The sequence below is a fragment of the Podarcis liolepis genome, assembly GCF_965112155.1.
Source record: "Podarcis liolepis genome assembly, chromosome: 7".
Taxonomy (NCBI): Eukaryota; Metazoa; Chordata; class Lepidosauria; order Squamata; family Lacertidae; genus Podarcis; species Podarcis liolepis.
In genome coordinates, this window is record NC_139561.1 from 67,253,551 (window position 1) to 67,273,315 (window position 19,765).

At 44.8% G+C, this 19,765-nt stretch overlaps 1 protein-coding gene and 1 long non-coding RNA gene across 2 annotated transcripts in view; one reads left to right on the forward strand and one right to left on the reverse strand.

The window, feature by feature from the left end:
• Nucleotides 1-3,872, reverse strand: part of TENT5B (terminal nucleotidyltransferase 5B) — a 16,724-nt gene extending 12,852 nt beyond the window's left edge. Inside the window, exon 1 of the mRNA XM_083511984.1 lies at nt 3,038-3,872. Coding sequence (XP_083368110.1) covers nt 3,038-3,259 — 222 coding nt within the window. The 5' untranslated portion in view covers nt 3,260-3,872. The remainder of the gene's footprint in view (nt 1-3,037) is intronic.
• LOC310710846 lies at nt 3,780-15,624 on the forward strand. The gene is made up of 3 exons (XR_014528268.1): nt 3,780-3,920; nt 4,297-4,363; nt 13,042-15,624. It is a non-coding gene; the product is annotated as an uncharacterized lncRNA (long non-coding RNA).
• The last annotated feature ends 4,141 nt before the right edge of the window (nt 15,625-19,765 follow it).

A 19,765-nucleotide genomic window follows, 5' to 3' on the forward strand; every position in this document is an offset into this window, starting at 1 on the left:
TATGGAGCCAGATGGACCAGTGGCCTAACTCAGTATAAGGCAACTTCCTACATGTTCCTATGGGAAGGGGAAGAACCTGTCCATTCCTTCCACATCTTTATCTAACATATCTTTGAAGAGGTCCCAGAGGTTCCTGTGAAGGGGGATTGTTTGTTCAACCACTCTGAGAACTGCTCTTTGAGGGGAATAAAGGCTGCCTAACAACTCAGCACCCTTAACTACAGGTCCCAGAATTATTCAGAGGAAGCCATGACTGTTCAAAGTGGTGTCACAGTGCTTTAAATGTATGTATGGTGTGAAGGTGGTCCTGGGCCACAGCCGAATGTTCTAATGGAATGGGATTTTGCTGTAACCAACTCTGCTCAAGGAATCGTTTCTTTTTCTGCAAAATTATCTGGGTGGACTTAAGCGTGCTTCGCTAGAGCAAGTTTTCCTCACCCCCGACAATCAAGTCTAAAGACCGACCATTGCCAGAAATATGGCGCTAGGGAAACACATGGAAGGGATTGGGAAATAAGGAGCAGGGGGTTATTTCTGCCCAGCTCCCAGCTCTCTGTGCTCAGCCTATCGACTCTCTTGCTCACCAGCCTGAGGTTGCCTCTCCAACAACCCACTGCAGTCGCACACCCATGACCGACGCCTTCCTATACTCCCAGCCCTATTTAACCTAATTACTGCTCTTCTTGGGACAGGGTTGCCTTCAAAATAGGGCACCTGAACCTAGTATACAATTGTGGGTTTCTACTATGGAAGGTATAGTCTTCCATAGTAGACTTCTATAGTCTTCCATAGTAAGACTATGGAAGGTCTCAAGAGCTGCTCCAATATGGAAGGACTTTGCCAACTTCTTTCTATTAGGATCTGGGGATGGCACTGTGTGGCACTCCCCACCTCTCTTCCTCTAGGTCCCACAAATAGCTCAACATAAATTGTGCATAGAAAGTACCTTCATTTCAGGCAGCCCCCCTCCCCCCCCCCGGTTCATTCTTTCCCCTCCTTACAACCGATTCACAGCCAGAAGATGTCTTTGCCCTTCTTGTCTCTCTAGCCACTTTTGTTAACGGGCTGCAGCCCTACCGCCCCTGTGATCCAAGAATTCCCACCTGCGAACCAACCCATCTTCTCTCGTACAGGCCAATGACCAGTTGTCAGCATACAACCCTGTGTTAAAATGAGTGTTGCCTCACAGCTGATAACTCAAATGTCATCCCCAGGCAGCAACACCTACTCCACAGCGATGGCACCCTAAAGACTTGGATTACTATGACAAAAAAATTCGTGGATTAGAGCTAGTGTGGATATTCTATAAACTTCTGTGGGCTAACAAATCTTAGGGTGTCACTCTTGTTTAATGCTGCAACAGACGGATATGGTTACCCCATGGGAGTTGGGTTTTTTTAAAGTCTTCCATTCCCTTCTGCTTCAGGGACAGAGCCTTTTCCTAATCCACAGGATCAAAGGGAAGGGTACCCTAAAACACAGACTGCCTACACTTGTCTTTGTATTACATTTATGTTATCATGTAGTAAATGATCCTGTGGCGTTTTGATAGAGGGTAGTGTATAATTTCTTAATACCACCACCCACTACATCAGGGCACTTTTCAGTATCCTACCAATCACAGCTAACATCCCTCATTTCTAAGATTTCACTTAGACTACAAGTCTCAACTCAGTTAAGAATTTAGAAATTGTATTTCATTAAAGGAACTACAGATCTGGTACAACACTGCAGCAATCTACCATTCTTGGCTCCCACCTGTAATTGGGGGCATCAATATCAAGGTTGTTGCAATTACTAACTCCACATATACAATACTCTGAACTATTCTCTGCCAAATAAGTTTTTGTCAAACCTACAGCTAGCCAAGGCCTCAGCTGTCAATTAAGGCACCCAAATTTTGGCTTCAATATAAGCCTGGCCTACTCTCCACAGTATGGAGTTAATGCTCATTTAGTTTAACGGGGGATTATGAGAAGGATTAGCACAATTACTCAAAAAGCTTTACATTCTCAGAATATACTGTAAAGGCTAAGTATTCACGGCCAATATGCTTCCTTGGCTTTTCCAGCAGGAGCCACAATAGCTAAACTGGCTACAAAATGATGCTTTACAAACACCTATTCATTCCAATCAATCTATGGCTACATAGAAGAGCCCTTTAGTATATAAATAATGTTATCCAAGATAGGCTCTTCTAGTTCCTCTCCTAATTGACAGGCTGAGTACACACTGTACATTTTAAGCACCCTCCCAAAGACTCCAAGGAACTGTAGTTTGTTAAGGGTACTTGGAATTGTAGCTCTGTTAGAGGTAAACTACAGTTCCCAGGATTCAGGGTGGGGAGAGAATGTGCTTTAAATGTATGGTATGTATGCAGCCTCTCACATACAGGCTTTATACCAGATATTCTAGTTCAGAATGAGTCAAATAAGTGAACACTGTATAATAGTTGGAGAAGGCTGCACTGACCTAATGACAGTTGACAGCTATGTTGCTTATTAAGGCTGCATCCCTAGGGAGACTTCCTGAGGAGTATGACCCGCTGAACTCAACAAGTTTTATATTCAAGTAAACATGACTAAGATCAGGCGACAAGATTTGTCTTTGAGTTCTTTGTCAGGAGGGAAACTCGTGGCCTTTTATAACATGCAATAAGAAGCCTGGCGAATGGGTGCAATCTTGGGCATGTCCTGCTGCAAAGTAATCGATGCTTTACCGCTGCTCTTTTAAAAGACATGCTTTATTGTTAAATTGCAGTGCATTCTCTTTGCTGTTAGGAACTTACGGCTGTTGTTGGCAGACGGGGCAAGGTTAAATAGCCTAATAAATAAGAAGAGCCCAAAGATGTGCCTTTAAGACTGTTCCCATTGTTTTCACTCCTGAAAGTCAGAACCTTAGAAGGCAGGTCCACTGAAGTCAACGGGGATTACTCCCGTGTAAACGTGCCGATTCTTGATAATGCCTCTTTTTTGGGCGGGGTGGGTGGGGAGATCAAGTACGCGGCCACCCCGGTCCACCGGGTCCTGCCACTCACCTGCACGATCCTGCGCGGCCGCACCGATAAGGTGGGGAAGTTGCCGCGGCCGTGGATGGGGACGGCCTCCTCGAGGATGTGGTCCAGCCGCTTCACCTGCTCCCAGCCGAGGACGCTGAAGCGCCCGTCCCTGCCGCTGCTGGGCGGCTGCTTCTCCGAGCTCGCAGCAGCGCCCGAGGGCCCGGCGCCCGTCACCGCAGCCGCCGACCCCGCCGCGCGCATGGTGAGAAGAAGAGAAGAAACGCTGAGGCTGGAGGAGAAAATTAAAACGGGCTGGACTCGCCGAAAAAACCCAAACCGGATTGATTTTTAAATTTTTTTTAAAAAAAAAAAGCCGAAAGAAAATTCCAGGCCGGGCAGAAAAACAGCAGCAGCAGCAGCAGCAACTACCACACTGCAGAGCTGAGAGAAGCAAGTCTATATCTGAAGGGACCGGAGGGGGCGGGGAAAAGGGAGGCGTAACCGCGCCGCGTGCAACTGCCAAGTCCCTATCTCGACCCGTCCCCTCCTTCCAGCCGCGCCTGCAACACGAGCACTGCGGATGCCTATAAGTGTGCAGCCGTCTTATATATCCCTGCGGCGACGCGTTGCGATTGGCTCGGCTCGACCAACCAATCCTCGACGTACTTTGGCAGCTCCGGTCGTTCTAATTGGAAACAAGCCCCACCCCACTTTCGATAGCGCCCTGCCCCTTTAAGCAATCCGAATGAAAATATGCGGAGAGGGGGCGGTGATGAAGTATTGGAAGAGGGCAGCTGAGTCTCGGCTCGGACGTCAAGGGAATCCTGTCTCTGATTGGTCAGCGTACGGAAGGCTGTGTTTAAAGAGACAGAAGTGCTGTTCAAAGCAACCTGACTTAAAAGGTAAAATAGAAATTAGAGCAGTCTGCGTAGCCGGGGCTCGGAGCCGGTCTGGAATTCACGGCCATCGTCTTAAAAGCACAGATAAGCCTGGCTGATGCTGGTTATTCAGAGAGGTCGTGGAGAGAAGGGGGGGCGGTACTTTGCACATACTTAGAAGTACTCTCGCCTTCGTGTTTCTCACGATCCAGCCCTGACCCAAGTCTAACCTTGGAAAGGGGAGATAGTGTGGAATAGAAGACAGGATATTGAAACTGGCCTTTATGAAGATTGGATGTGAGAAGTGTGAGGGAAGATATATGGAATGGTGAGGTATGGGGAGTTTCTAGAGATGCATTTAAAAGAGGTTTGTTTGTTTTCAGATTGAAGGGAGGAGGATTTGGGATGCAGTAGAAGAAGGGAAGTGATTGGGTGCTGCACGAATTTTGTGCTGATGGAGCCTTCCAACCGGGTACATGCATGCAAGGTGGGTTAGTTTAAGAAAACAACAAATAAAAAAGCCTAAATTTAAGCCCTTTATTATGTCTGCAGTTAAGTAATTTGTTAAATGTGCTTAATAAAATAAGTGGTAGCTGCCAATCAATCATTTTTCCTACCTTTGGGGTCTGAACTGACTGAACAAAATCCAGCACAGAGTTAAACCCCCTGATTTCAATGGGTTTAAGATTTCCTAAAACTGTATTGGATTACAGCAGTTGACCAGAACACTGTAGGCAGATTTAGTGTGCAACTCATGGAATCTTGTTTGCACGTTTTTTGTTTTGTCTCTGTATCTTGAAATGTTGAAAGAGTAGGAATGTGACAATTTAAAAAAACAAAACAAAACCCTCTGTAAATTTAGCTAAGGGGCCTTGGGCATCTTGGAGGCGACCAGACTCACTCATCCCTGCCCCCCTCCTCCTTGGCTGTGATCACATGGATGTGATGGAAAAGCTTGAAGCTTGGGAAATCATTTTGGGAGATGGCTGTGATGGTGGGACAACTTGATGGATTAAAATGCAGTATAAGTAAAATTCATGTAGCAGTCTTTCCTGTCTTCATATGGAAAGGAGCATGCACTTTCCATTTATATCCCGATATTCCTCCATGGAATATCCTGATTTATTGCATTTATATCCTGATATTCCTCCATGGAAGCCAAGGCAGCATAGGTCACATCCACACCATACATTTAAAGCACATAGTCCCGTCCCCCCCGAATCATGGGAAATGTAGTTTACCCACCACAGAGCTACAATTCCCAGCACCATTGACCAAGTGCAGTTCCTATGATTCTTTGGGAGATGCTGTGGGCTCTCAATGTATGGTGTGGGTGTGAACATACATGGTTCTCTCTCACACACACTCATGGCCCCATTTTATTTTCTGTGAGGAAGCTTAAGCTGAGAGGGAATGACTGATCCAAAGTCACCCAGGAATGTCGTGGCTGAGTGGGGAGTCGAACATTGGTTTCCCCAGTCCTGCTTCTGCACACAAACTAATACATCACAGTGCCTTCTAACACAACAGACTAATTGTACTTCTGCCCATAACACACCAGGCACAAAAAACGTATTTGTGTTTCAAGTGTTTTGCTCCAGCCAACCTCCCTTTAAAGGAAGGAAGAGCAACCTTTGGTCTGCTGAAGCCACATTCACATGTGGGTAATTTGTCAGGAGCCGGAACCAAAGATGGACAGAGTTACCCCTCTTCCCTCTTTCTCTATGACTTGTTCCTCTCTTTCTGTCACTCCCTTTTCTTTCTCTCTTTGTCTCTGCCACCCACTTTGAAGAGTCCATTGCCTCTTCCCTCACTACCCAACAGGGTAATATGGCGCCCTGTGGCAGGCCAAAATTGGATACCCCTCCCTGCCCTTCAGTGGCGTAGCGTGGGGGGTGCAGGGGGGGCCGGCCGCACCGGGCGCAACATCTGGGGGTTAGGGTTAGGGGGCGCAAATCCACGGGTTAGGGGGCGCAAATTACTTGCCTTGCCCCGGGTGCTGACAACCCACGCTACGCCACTGCTGCCCTTGCACCACCTTCCCAAAACTGGGAGTAAAGTGAGGTGCCGGGCTTTGGGAAGGAAGTACAAGGACTCTGGCAGGCTCCTAGAGCCTTCCCACCTCCTTCCTAATGCTGGGAAATTGCTAACTAGGCTTTGGGAAGGAGGTGGGAAATTAGGCTAAGGGCTGCATGCAGCCATAGGTTGCCTACCCCTGCTTTTAAAAGTGCCTAATCAGAAAGCACTTGCTCATTTACATTACCAGGAGCTTTGAAAAGAGCCATTGCTGGTTCTCTTGTAATGTACCTTCTCCTCCCTATCTTTCAAAATTGTGACTTAATTGACTTTGATGTAGTGTCATCGTACTCTATTGTGTTGTGACATGTAATGTGCCCAGAGCACCAGTCAGCCACTGTGTGTGTGTGTGTGTGTGTGTGTGTGTGTGTGTGTGTTTATGCCTTTCCTTTCCTTGAGGGGCTTCTGCTGATGCAGTGCTTTGACAGGCTATTTATATCTCATTTTTTTGATACTAATTCTTACAAGACCGGTTTCCAAATGGATACCTGCTCCTTGATTCTAACAAACTGTACACAAGTTAACACTGCCAATTCCAACAGACCTGATTCACACACTGGTTTAATTTTGCCAGCACCGTATGCTTCCAATTCTTCATAGTAAGAGGAATGTTTGAAATAGGGTCCACTTGTCTTAAGACCCACAAACTCCAGATAAACTTCAGAGATCTTGTTGGGCAGGGCTGGGCTGGTGTCATGAGTCCCTTGTGCCAGTACAGTGGTGCCTCGCAAGACGAAATTAATCCGTTCTGCGAGTCTCTTCGTCTTGTGGTTTTTTCGTCTTGCGAAGCACGGCTATTAGCGGCTTAGCGGCTATTAGCGGCTTAGAGGCTATTAACGGCTTAGCGGCTTTAAGAAAAAGGAAACAAACTCGCAAGAACTCGCAAGACGTTTCGTCTTGCAAAGCAAGCCCATAGGGAAATTCGTCTTGCGGAACGACTCAAAAAACGGAAACTCTTTCGTCTTGCGCGTTTTTCGTCTTGCGAGGCATTCGTCTTGCGGGGCACCACTGTAATTTGATTCAGCAAAACATTTGTGGCAATGAAGCAACCATCTGAGACGTGAGCTCCAGCATCGCCATCAGCATCGTGAAGCAACCTCATACCACAGGTGCTCACCAAACACAGGAAGCTGCCATAGAGTTGGAAGAGACCACCAGGGTCATCTAGTCCAACGCCCTGCAATGCAGGAATCTTTTGCCCAATGTGGAGCTTGACCCCACATTCCTGAGATTAAGAGTCTCATGCTCTACCAACTGACCTATCCACAATCATGCCATTAGTTTTTCTAGCCCAGTGCTGTTGACAGTGACTGGCAGGGGCTCTCAAGGAGGTGGACAAGGTGCCATCTAACCATCTTAAGGACTCCACTCCAGATATGTGTAGGGTTTACTCCTTAGCGTTTTCTTCTCCCAAAGATGTCCCACAAGGCAGTAGGTATGGATTTTCCCTCAGGGTTTACTCCCAAAGCCTTTCGCATGATGAGTGAAGAAGTTTAGGATTAGAGTTTTCCTTCTTCTAGATGGGCTACCTTCCCAAGTTGATGAGCGTCAAGCCCCATCTACCCCTCATTTCCCTGTGAAGCCATTATTTTCGCTATCACTTTCCAAACTGCAAAATGCTTGCTTTTTAAAAAATGGATTTTTTGGGGGGGGACTTACATTTCCAATAAGCAATTGACTCCCTCCTGCAAAATACTGAGATGACCTTGGTTTCCGTTTAACTTTTTTCCTGTTAGCTGTTTCTGAATCTCTTCACTGGAAGAGAGGCAGGATATGAGAAGTCCTTGAATGGAGAAAAGAAATGAGGTTGAAGAAGGACAGAGAGGTGGCCGTGTAGTTAATTAACTAGCATTTAAGGGGTGTGAGTACTGTACACAGAGGCTTGCTAATTCTGCGGAAAAGCTTGCGTAGGCAAGTCTTTGTAGTAGGGTGATTTATTTGCAAGGGAACATGGTGAAACCTTGCTGGTTTGCTCCTTGGCTGTAAACATCCAACAGTCCAGGAAGTGTCTTTTTTTAACCCATGGCTTCCATTATTGTCATAATGATACCTTGCGCTTGAGAGGAATGTTCTAAATACATTGTGGCATACTGTTTACCACAACTGCTCTTTGCATAACTTAGAAAACCTTCGTGTTATTGTGTCTCTTGCCTGTCTGCTTACCTGTCTGTCTTAGTGCTATGCACTTCCATTTCCCGGAGCGGAAGAGGAAGGGGCAGTAGGACAGGTTTTTGCTGTACATCTTCTACAGCTCACTCAGCCTTCCCCAACCTGGTGCCCTCCAAATGGCTGGGATTTATGGGGGCTGGAGCCCAATAACTTCTGGGAAGGCAGCAGGTTGGGGAAGGGATACAAATAGACTGCTTTGGGGGAGAAGACTCCAACAGTCGATGGCATACCTGCTAATCCTGCATCACGTTTCCAAAGGGAAGCAAGTGGAGCAGCTCAAGCCAGTTCACCTTTAGGCAGCTCCCATCTCTTTCAGCTTCTTTGTTCAAAAGCTGCTCAACACTGCTGAAGGGGGTCACCTTCCAAAGGCAGGGAGGAGAGATTCCCAGCCATTAGGTAGGGCCCATTCCTGTAACCTTTACTCATTCAGCTCTACCATCCTTGGCTATGTATGTATGTATGTATTTCTTTTCTATCCCATCCTTCCTCCTGAAGGAGCTCAGGGGCAATGGTAAAACATTTTTAAAAACAACCACCACCAGCAGTTGTTTTTTTTAAAAAAGAAAATTCTAAAAATAGATGTTAAATACATCCTGGAAAGACTTGAAACATTCACAAATAATAATAATAATAATTATTATTATTATTATAAAAATAATTATACCCCACCCATCTGACTGGGTTGCCCCAGCCATTCCGAAGGTTGTCATCAATAGTGTCTTTCAACCACCAAATGCCTGGGCAAACAGGAATCTTCTAAAATTTCTTCTGGAATTCAATAATGAGGGAGACAGACCTAACTCATTAAGGAGGGTGTTCTATAAATGAGGAATCGCCGCTAGAAAAGTCCTGTCATGGGTCACCATCATAGGAACCAGAAAAGATGCTTGTGGGGCCACACAACCCCAAAGCCTTGGCCATGAACAATAATCTCCTAGTACTACTTTCTGGTAGTGATCCTGCAGGTAGGAGCAGCAACACAGTAGTACAGTGCTTCCAATTCTCAACTCCCACCTTTTTCGAGTCACTCCAGAAGAACGCTGACAATGGTGTCAAAAGCCACTGAGGGGTTGAGGAGAACATGTAGGGTTGCTTGTAGTAAGGTTAAAGCTTACTGAGAAATGATATGTAATGAATTGAAAAGGATGTTTAAAATAACGTTTGTAAAAACAACAACCCCAGAAGCTTTTCTTTTGGGAATTATAGGGACAGAACTACCTAAACTGTATAGAAACTTCCTTCCAGTAGCACCTTAAAGACCAACTAAGTTAGTTCTTGGTATGAGCTTTCGTGTGCATGCACACTTCTTCAGATAAGTGTGCATGCACACGAAAGCTTATACCAAGAACTAACTTAGTTGGTCTTTAAGGTGCTACTGGAAGGATTTTTTTTATTTTGACTATGGCAGAGCAACACGGCTACCTATCTGTAACTGTATAGAAACTTGTTCATGTATGATACTACAGCGGCAAGAATGTTACTACCCCAAAATGGAAAGAAGCAGAAGTCCCAGCAAAGGAAGAATGGATACAAAAACTTTGGGAATATGCAGAAATGGCAGAACTTACCAGAAGAATAAGAAATCAAGATAACAATCTTTTTCTAAAAGAATGGAAATGGTTTATTGAATATTTACAGATAAATTGTAAACAGATACGAACATTGGCAGGATTATTGTAATAACCTGAAGTTTTATACATGTATATATTTAAAGTAGATGAATAAATGAGCAAATTAAGTTAATTTGGATATGCAGAAGATATTAAAAATAAATTTAAGGAACCATAGAAAGAGGGGGAAGGAAGTCAAGTTTGGAAGTGTAAAAATGATTGTAAAACTAATGAAATGTATAAACCTGAAAAATATAATTAAAAAAAAAAAAGATAGCGGTCATCAATCAAGACAACCAAGGCTTTTCTAGCGCCCGAAGCAGGCCTGAAATCAGACAGGAATGGATCTAGATAATCTGTTTCCTCCAAGCATATTGCAGCTGGGCAGTCACCACCCCCTTGATCGCTTTGCCCCAAAAGGAAATGTTAGAGATTGGAAGATAGTTTTCTAAAACCTCTGGATCCACGAAGGACCTCTTTAGGAGGTTTTGCACCTCTGTCTCTTTCAAGGTGGCTGCTATAACTCCCTCCCATAGTGAGGCATTGACCACCCCCTGGACCTACCCAGACAACCCCTTCCACTAGATTTTACCATGCCACTCTAAACAGCTCTGCTGGACAATTCACTGAGGATGTAATAATAAGAATAGTAATAGTAGTAGTAATAATAGTAATAATAGTACCTCACCCATCTGACTGAGTTGCACTAGCCACTCTGGGTGGCTTCCAACAAATGGAAAAGTATCATAAGAAACACCAAACTTCCCTAGGTAGAGGAAGTTGCTAAAAGTCTCCTGCTCCCTGAAACAACTCTTCATTCCCCCCCCCCCACTGCTCCCTTGAGCCTGCAACTGTTTGCTATATTGCCTCAGTTCAACCATTTCCCTTATTCCTTTTAATTGCTCATCAAAATTACCTTTCCCAGAAATCCTTTGGATCATCCACCCAGCCTGTAGTGTAACCAAGTTAAAGTATGTGTAAATGAAATTCTCTTTCCTTAGCTACCTGTGCCTTCATTTCCTCCCTCCCTTCTGCTTCCCTCTATTTTGGAATAGAGACCAGTCCTACCTGTTCTTCAGAAAGCACCATGCAAACCAATTGGTCTGTATTAAATAAATGAAATCGCTCCCATTTAGGGAACTTCAACTGATCACCCTGAGTATTAGCAAGCGATCATCTTAAGATAGGATGGTCCCCGCCTCCAGCAACCGTCATGCCATCAAACCCATTTTTGACATTCTGATAGCCTTTGGTGTGACCAAGGAACAGAATCCACAATGCAGTGATGCACATAGAAGCAGGCTTGATTCTTCATAATAGCTGGTTATATAAAGCATGCGTGGCCCTCCACTCCCATTATATCCTCAGTGCACCTCTCTACTCTCTCCCATATAAGTAAGTTTGCCACTATTGTTGGGGTGGGAATAAAGTCCACAATGATACTATGCTTACGGTAATGAGATTTAAGTTCGACTAAATGCGTTTGGAGCCCCACCCAACCCTGTGACTCTGGTTGTAAAAAGAGACTGCTAATGAGGTCAAGCCAGATGGACAAGTGTAGCCTGGCAGGTTCCCTTTTGTTGGGAGAATGGTGGGCTTTTGCAAAACTACAGAGAGGCCAAGTGCAAGTGATGGGTTGCTACAGAAACAAACTTATGGCAGGGGGCATGCCTTTCTTTCTTGCCTGGAGGTTATATCATCAAGGTGTCTATTTCTGAAAGAGAACAAAAGACCAGCAGTCTTGAAGCTGGAGCCGAAAGAGACACAGAGGCATGACTCACCCTCTGCAAGAGCTATAGCATTGGGAGCCCTCTAGAAGACTAATGGAGCAGGTTCTGTTGGAGTGTTGATGCTGTATAGCTTCCTTCTTATGCTCAATAAGTGTGGGTGTTGGTGTCTGTAAATAAATCTTCATATCACAGGAACCATCTTTAGTCTCCAGTGATCTTGCTGCTAAGGTACATGCTGGGAACCTCTGAAATCTCTCACTCCTCCGAGACTGGGGTGTGCATAACAATGCTTATCTGGCCATGTTGTGTGGACTTCCTTCTGAGCAGACATATGTGGAATTGTGCTGTCACTAAGCTCTATTTCCATGTTCTGACTTAATGTGGGACAATCACAAAAGCTGCTGTGTTAGGATGCAGGACTATACTGCTATGCTGAAGGGGAAACCCCATCATCCAATACTGTTAAGTGCAACTCTGTTCTTTAAATTAAGCTTTGCACCTTGTTTTTTTGAGTACTGTTGTAGCCAGAATGTTCTGTCTTCCTGTGTCCTAATTCACACATCACATCAAACTGTGTGTCAACAGCTACACCATGGGTTAGCTGTATGAAGATGGATTCACACCTTTCATCATCTGCTTTTCTCCTTTGGCTGCAGGGAGGCTAATCTAGATTAATTAACCAACCAACATTTAGTGTTACATCTGAACTGTAAAATGTTTTTGACCTAAACATAGTTTGTTGAAACAAGTCACCTTGCACAACTGTGGTTAGAAGATGATTTGTTTCAACAAACCATAGTTAAGATTAACCACAGCTTATCTGGTTTGGATGACCAGGCAAGTTACAGTTAATAGCCAAGTGGGGATTTGAACAACTCTGGTCTCCCAGGCTCTTGTCCAGAACACTAACCACTACACCACATTGGCTAGAAATAATTGCTATGATTTAAATATGAATACAATCAGGTGATCTGAGTCCATGCTCAACCTGCTCCTTGGGTGCTGTTGATGGGTTAATAATAATAATAATAATAATAATAATAATTTTATTATTTCTACCCCACCCATCTGGCTGCGTTTCCCCAACCACTCTGGGCGGCTTTCAACAGAACATTAAAAACAGAATAAAACTTCAAACATTAAAAACTTCCCTAAACAGGGCTGCCTTCAGATGTCTTCTAAAAGTCGGGTAGTTGTTTATCTTCAGATTGTTATCTTCAAATAGTTGGAAAGTTGATCTCTCTTCATATGGTTCATAATCTTTAAAGCAGGCTTGGACCGGACAGCGCTTCAGAAAGAGGGCTCTTAAGAGGGGAGGCAGTCTTCAAATATGAGGACTGTCCTCTACAAAGTAGGGCGCAGTGCCTGCCTCTTTGAGAATGTGCAAATCATGCCAGGACCCATAATCCCCAACCATTACCCTTGGAATATGACAGTCCCCAAGTTGGCCACTGCATCAAGGAAGTTGAAAGCGCAGCTGTGAGCACAAACTCAGCAGCATGGGGAGGGAGGAGGAGGGAAGAGAGGGAGAATGACACATGCATTATCAGCTTACAAGTATGTGGTTGTTTAAATCATAGATGCTGGAGCTCTGATGACATCAAAGGAGGCCTGGCTTGAACACGCCAGCTGTTGGTTGCATGTGACACCTGACAGCACAGAGTATTCCAGCTATGTGGCTTATCAGACAGCAGCCAATTAAGAGATACCCTGACCACACACTATAATTTTCCTACAAAGGGAAGATTGGGAGCAGCAAAGGTGGAGAAGCACAGAGGAAAAGGATGTAAATGAAGCCTAGGTAGGCCATTTCTGTGTCGCCAGCAAATTCCGGATCCAAGTCTATCAAGCCATTACTCCACTTTTCCTTGATCAAGTCTCTAGGGCAGCCTTTCTCAACTTCCTCTTGTCTTTCTCCCTCCACTGTCAGAGGCGTTATGCCTCTGAATACCAGTTGCTGGGATTCACAAGTGGGAAAGAGTTGTTGCTGCTCACCGCACTGAGACCCTCCTTGCAGTCTTCTCATCTGGTGGGCCACTGTGAGAACCGGATGCTGGACTAGATAGATGGCCTTTGGGAATCACAGATTTATAGTAAGAGGGATGTAGACAAATCGCAGCAGGTTCCAGAAAGGGCTACAGAGATGATCAGCTGTATGGATTAGTTACCCACAACCGCTCAGGAATGAGTTGTCCCCATTTCAGCCTTTCAAGTTGGCCTGAAAGAAAGTGACAGCCCACTATGCCGCAAGGTTGAGAGAGGATTGGAATCCAGCACTTCTTGGCTGAAGTTCAGGACTATCCACTGCCCTGCTGTTCTTCAACCTCGGGTCTCTAAATGTTGTTGGACCACAACTCCCACCCTTGACTAAGAAGGCTGAGGATTATAGGAATTGCGGTCCAACAATGTATTGGGATCCTAGGTTGAAGCACACTGCACTACACCACATTGATGCTTCTTGCACAACAGAATGTCTTAATATATTGCACATCATGCTTGTTGGAGAAGACATGACAACTCTCTTCAAATACCAGAAAGGCTGTCACAGAGAAGAGGGCAAATGTTGCTTTTTCTTTGCTGCCCCAGAGAGCAGAACTAGATCTAATGAGTTTAAGTCTCTGGAGGGTAGATCCTGGTTGAATGTGATGGCCTCTTCCTCTCTGGAGGTCTTCTAGTAGAGACTGGACAACCACTTGTTGGAGGGGATCTTCTTTGAGTTTCCTGCATCAAGCAGAGGGTTGCCCTACAAGACCACCTCCTACCCTTATGACTCTATGGCACCATCTGCACTGTGCATTTAAAGCAGTACCATACTGTTTTAAATAGTAATGTCTTCCCCAGAGAATTCTGCAAACTGTAGTTTGTTAAGGGTGCTGGGGATTGTTTGGAAACCCCATTCCTTACACAGAGCTACAATTCCCAGAGTTCCCTGGGAAGAGAGATTTACTGTTGAACTGCTATGGGAATTGCATCTCTGTGAGGGGGCAGAAGAGTCCTAAGTTTCTCTGCTGAGTAGATGGAGACTGAGATCGGCTCTCCCCCCACAAGGAGGGATAGCACCTCACTTGGCAATTTCAAATGCAGCATTTTAAATGTTCTTGGATTGTCCACTGCAGCCTCATTTTGAAGATGTGGATTGGGGTTAAGAAGTGATGCAATTTTTGGAGAAACCTCACATTCCTACTTTTCTAAACAATGATCCTCCGGTGGATAATTTGTATCGGGGCTCTTGGATTGTCCAATATATCAATTATTTGCCTAGTTTGAAAACCATAAAGTAAAGGTAAAGGAACCCCTGACCATAAAAGGCACAGAGAAGAATCCAATACAAGAATTGTCCAAATGATTGTTTATTTATTGCAGATTATTTTACTCATTCAGTGCAGTGATATCCTACCTTCCCTCCAGACAGCTTACCTGGTGAGCTTCTTGCTAATGAAGACAAATTCACAAAGACAAATTTATGGTTGATAAAGCTCTCTGTGGTTATGCTCTGCCTCCATAGTCCAGTTGCTGGAAACCACAGGAAGGGAAAGTGCTCTTGTGCTCCCCTCCTGCTGGCGGGCTTCCCACAGGCATTTGATTGGCCACTGTGAGAACAGGCTGCTGGACTGCATGGGCCACTAGCCTGATTCAGCAGACTCTTCTGATGTTCTTATGGTTGAGTGAAGGATTTGACCCCATGTCTCCTCAAGTACCTGAGTTCCTCCAGAGAGCCTATTTATTCAGCATTCTTGCTGATACTGCTTGGACAGTCTTTACTGAGCATTGCTTCCAATTTATTTACAAGGAGGTTATATGACAATGAGCTTTCATTCTGCATTCATCCAGATTTGTTTGTGGGATGTTTGCTTTTCTTCCCATTAATCATGCATTCATCCCACACTTTTCAATGCATTTCCTTATCATTTTCCAAAACGTCAGTGGGTTTGTTTAAGTGGATTTGTTGCAATGGGGTGACAGTGTGTTTTAATCCACTTTAATTGTGTAGACTTAATCGAGATGTGGAAAATATGGAAACAACGAGGAGAGGCAGGACTGAGATCTGGATATGCTTCAAGGTCCAGACTATGGGAAGCCCCAGAAAATTAATAATTATAATTTGGGTGATAATTTCCCCCCCTAGTTTTTTATTTTAATTGGATTATGATTTGAAATGTTAATTGGATGCTTTTTATTGGAAAATTAATACAAATGATTTAACAATAATTGTGTAGACTTAGGACTCGTCCACGCTTGTCTCATGCGTAGAAAGCAGGGTTCTGAGCGGTTTACCTCTTGCTCTGGTATTTTCCTTTTTTTAAAAAATAATATGTTTATTAAAGTTTCACAAATTATATAAACAAACACCATGATACAAACAACCACAAACAAACAAAAAGGAAAAAACAACAACAAGTATAATTCCAAATCCTTATTTTCTTAAAACTTACTTCACCGACCTCCTCATACCTCCCCTTTCTGCATTCCAATTTCAAATATTAGTTCAGCAAATCCTCACCCTTAATTTGCTCTGATATTTTCCCAGAGAAAGCCTCCTGTTTAGTGCTAAGTCAGAGAAAACGTCAATCCAGAGAAAACCCAGATTGCCATTTGCTCTGACTGAATGCTAAAGAGTAGCTTTCCCTGGAGGAAAGCAGCAGGACAAGAGGAAGTATGGATAAGACCTTAATTCCTCCCAGACAACATTGACAGTCTGAAGACACCCCTAGTCTGACATGCCAACCATTACATCACACTGGCTCTCGGCTCCAATTCATGGCAATAGGATTTCATTTCTTTTCTATCCCTTCTTGCCAACTTTATCAACATCCACATTTGAAACACTGTGATATCACTCTAACAGCCATGGTTTGCCTTAAACAATCCTGGGAGTTGTAATTTGTCAAGGGTGCTGAGAGTTGTTAGGAGACCCCTATCCCACTCACAGAGCTACAATAACCAAATTTGCTGAGAAAAGGGATTGATTGTTCTACCACTCTGAGAACTGTTGCTCTGCGTGGGGAAGAGGAGGTCTCCTAACAACTCTCAGTACCCTAAACAAACTACAACTCCCAGGATCCTTTGGGGGGATCCACCATGTTTATTTAAAGAGATATCATAGTGCTTTAAATGCACAGTGCGGATGCAGCCCTTGTCTGGATTTAGTGTTTTATAGGACACGACTCAGCAAAGAGCCCTCCTGCATAAGTGCCATGAACAGGAGGAGGAGCACAAGATATTCAGGTTCCCTTTATTTCAGCGTGGCACTTGCATCATAGATCTTGCTGCTGGATGGGGCCCTTAATTAGCTGCATTAAGGAATGCAAGCCATTTATATAATCACCATGCATTAACGACAGACTACAACAATACCCGGCTACTCGTTGCCTACTGCAATAAAGCCGGTGCGTGTGGCAACACAAAGGGAGGCACGTTCAAGGCCTTGCTGAACACACAGCCCAAAAGCCCACATTGTGCATACGCTGCAATTTCAGCCACGTTAGGGAAATTGCTTGCGTGGCACAACTCTCCTTCTGAGGTGCTACCTAAGTAAGCAAGTGCTAAGCCACGTATGCAGGGAGCAGTGAAGGCTAGTCCATTATGGCAAATGGGGCACTGCCCCGCCAACCTCGGTCTGCCCACTGCTAGCTCCAGCCTGCCTTCTTACTGACAACCAGCCCCAGAGGCAACCCAGCCTGTCAACCTTCTCCTTCTCCATCTCTCAGTATTGCCCTTGTAGAACTTAGCAGGAAGCTTACCCTCCAACGTGGTGTGGCCCAAATTCAAAACACCATCTTCCAAGTCTGAAATCACATGACCTGGAAAAAGCGCTATTCTCGGGCACGGCACCCAAAAAGCACATGTTTGGGGGCACCGCACGAGATCACAGACCAGAAAAAGTGCTTTTTTCAGGGTGGGACTGAGCCCAAAATTGCGAGAGAGCAAGGCACCCAAAACAGCTACCATACTTTCACAGGGGGGAGTGGGATGTCCCAATTTTTCCAGGGCAGTTGATGGGTGTGCAGGAAGGCAAATGGGCTCTGCCTATCATTGGCTGTGGCTCCACCTCCTGTTGACTTCCCTACCTCTTGTCCCTCCTCTCTCAATGGTCACCAGCTGCCACTGGTTGGGGGTGGCGTGTGCCAAAGCTAACTCATTTGAAAGATAAAACTCTCCAAATTGATCGCCTGCAACTCTGCAAGGCTTTGACTATACCGAGCGTGTGCTCAAACAGAAAAACGTTACACGCCCCTTTGTTTTTGGTCACACATAACTTTTTCAGGAATTGCCTTTGAGGTAGATCATGGGAAGCCAGGCCATGGCTGGTGTTGCTAGGGCTTAAACCGGGGATCTTCCACATGCAGTACCTAAGGCTGCAATCCTAAATCCACCTACCTGGGAGTAAGGCCCATTGAATTCAGTAGGGCTTACTTCTGAGCATGGGCATAGCCAAGATTTTTGTTAGGAGGGGACAGGTTTTGTTGGGGAGCCAGAACCTCAGGTTTGCATTGATTTGTATTGATTTATGTGGCCAGCTGCCTTCCCTGGCAACGCCTGTACTTCTGCATAGATATGGTTGGGCTCGTGCTGTAAGCTCTGCTACTAAGCTTTGGGTCCCTTCTGGTCAAATCTGCCAGGATGATCAGATGCATTTTATTTCCTTTCAGACCAATATGCGCCTGTCACTCACAGTGTGGTCAAGCATTGTCCTGAGGCAAGCAAAACCTGCTGGGGACTGATCCTAGACGCTCTGTGATTTTATGACAGGATGACATCTTTTTTAACTTGTTGATACCCATTTTCATTTTACTTTGTTTTTTTTAACCCACTGAATTTATTCTATTCTATTCTATTCTATTCTATTCTATTCTATTCTATTCTATTCTATTCTACTCTATTCTATACATTTGGATACTCTGCTTTATGTGTTTTCTATTTTGTTTCATTATGTTTTGTGTGCTGGTCATTGGCTATAAAAATAAATATTTCTTTTGGGTATAGGAAATAGAATCCATTTCAGCAAATGGACATTTTGCATTGCAAATAAAAACAGATACATAGAAATCACGCAGGGAATCTTGAAAATGTGAAGGAATCCATAAATTCTAAATTGTACTGCTGCATTTGGAATGAAAAAATAAAGGCCCATTCTCAGAAGTTAAGTATGGCACTTACAGACAACTCCCTATTTGCACGCATTCAATATGTATGCGACCGCACATACATGTATCATGAAAAACCCAGAAGTGACCTGAAAATGTCACAAAAATATCACAAAAAAGGGCAGAATAGGGTGGGGCAGGGGCAAGGTGGGGCTAGAATGGGGTGTTTGCAAGCTTTTCCAATGGTGTTTCAAATATACACGATTTCACCGACACACATGATGTCTCTGAACATAACCCCCAGGCAAATTGGGGGGGGGGGTAGTGTTGCCTGTACACTGATGGCATGATTTCTTACAACAACCCTGTGAAGTTGGTTGGATTGAGAGATAGTGAGTGGTATGTGCCAGATGACAAGCAAGAGAGGGGAACCAATGTCAAGACTGTGGTAGGAATGGGTGGGAGGAGCAGCTGCTATTTGAGTTGTGGGAGAAATTTGATTCAGTTTGCATTTAAGGACAAAACAACCTAAGCGATGCGTTCCAATACAATATGTGAACCAAAATACAGTCATGGTTCAAATTCTGCACTTCTCTGAATTTTGCAATGTAGTTCTTCAGCCAAGTAATATTTACAAAAATACATATGCTGGTGAAAATGGCATGCCAAAATGCATGACATCAGGGGAAGTTGTTTCACAGAAATGTGCACAATAGGCCAGATTGCATACAAGGATATGTATATTAGGACAGGGTTCCAGTGAATTTTCAAGCAACTGCTTGAAGGAGACTTGGAGAATTGAATTTAAAATGGAAGAAACAAGACTTCAAAACTGAGTGATTCCAACATTTCTAGTTTCTACCCCTAAGCAACTATGGATGGTGTTTGAGCTAAGCAGTGACACAACCATAGCCTGAACGTTGACCTCATCCATCTCAGCTCAGAGCCCATCAGCAGGGGCGGAGGAAGGGGGGAGTGGTGGGGGCAGTCCGCCCCGGGTGTCACCATTGAGGGGGGTGACCAAATGCCAAGATGTACTCACCGTGAGGCCGGCAGCGCGCCCAAGCCTCTCCTGGGAGTGAGGCAGTGGCTTGGGCACTTGCAGGCTCCGCAATGCCCCCAAACGGTGTGCCTTCCGCCTTCCCCTCAGCTGTAGGGCGACTGAGTGGGAGGAGGCAGGCAGACTCCTTGGAGGCCCCACAGAGCGTCCTGCCCCAGC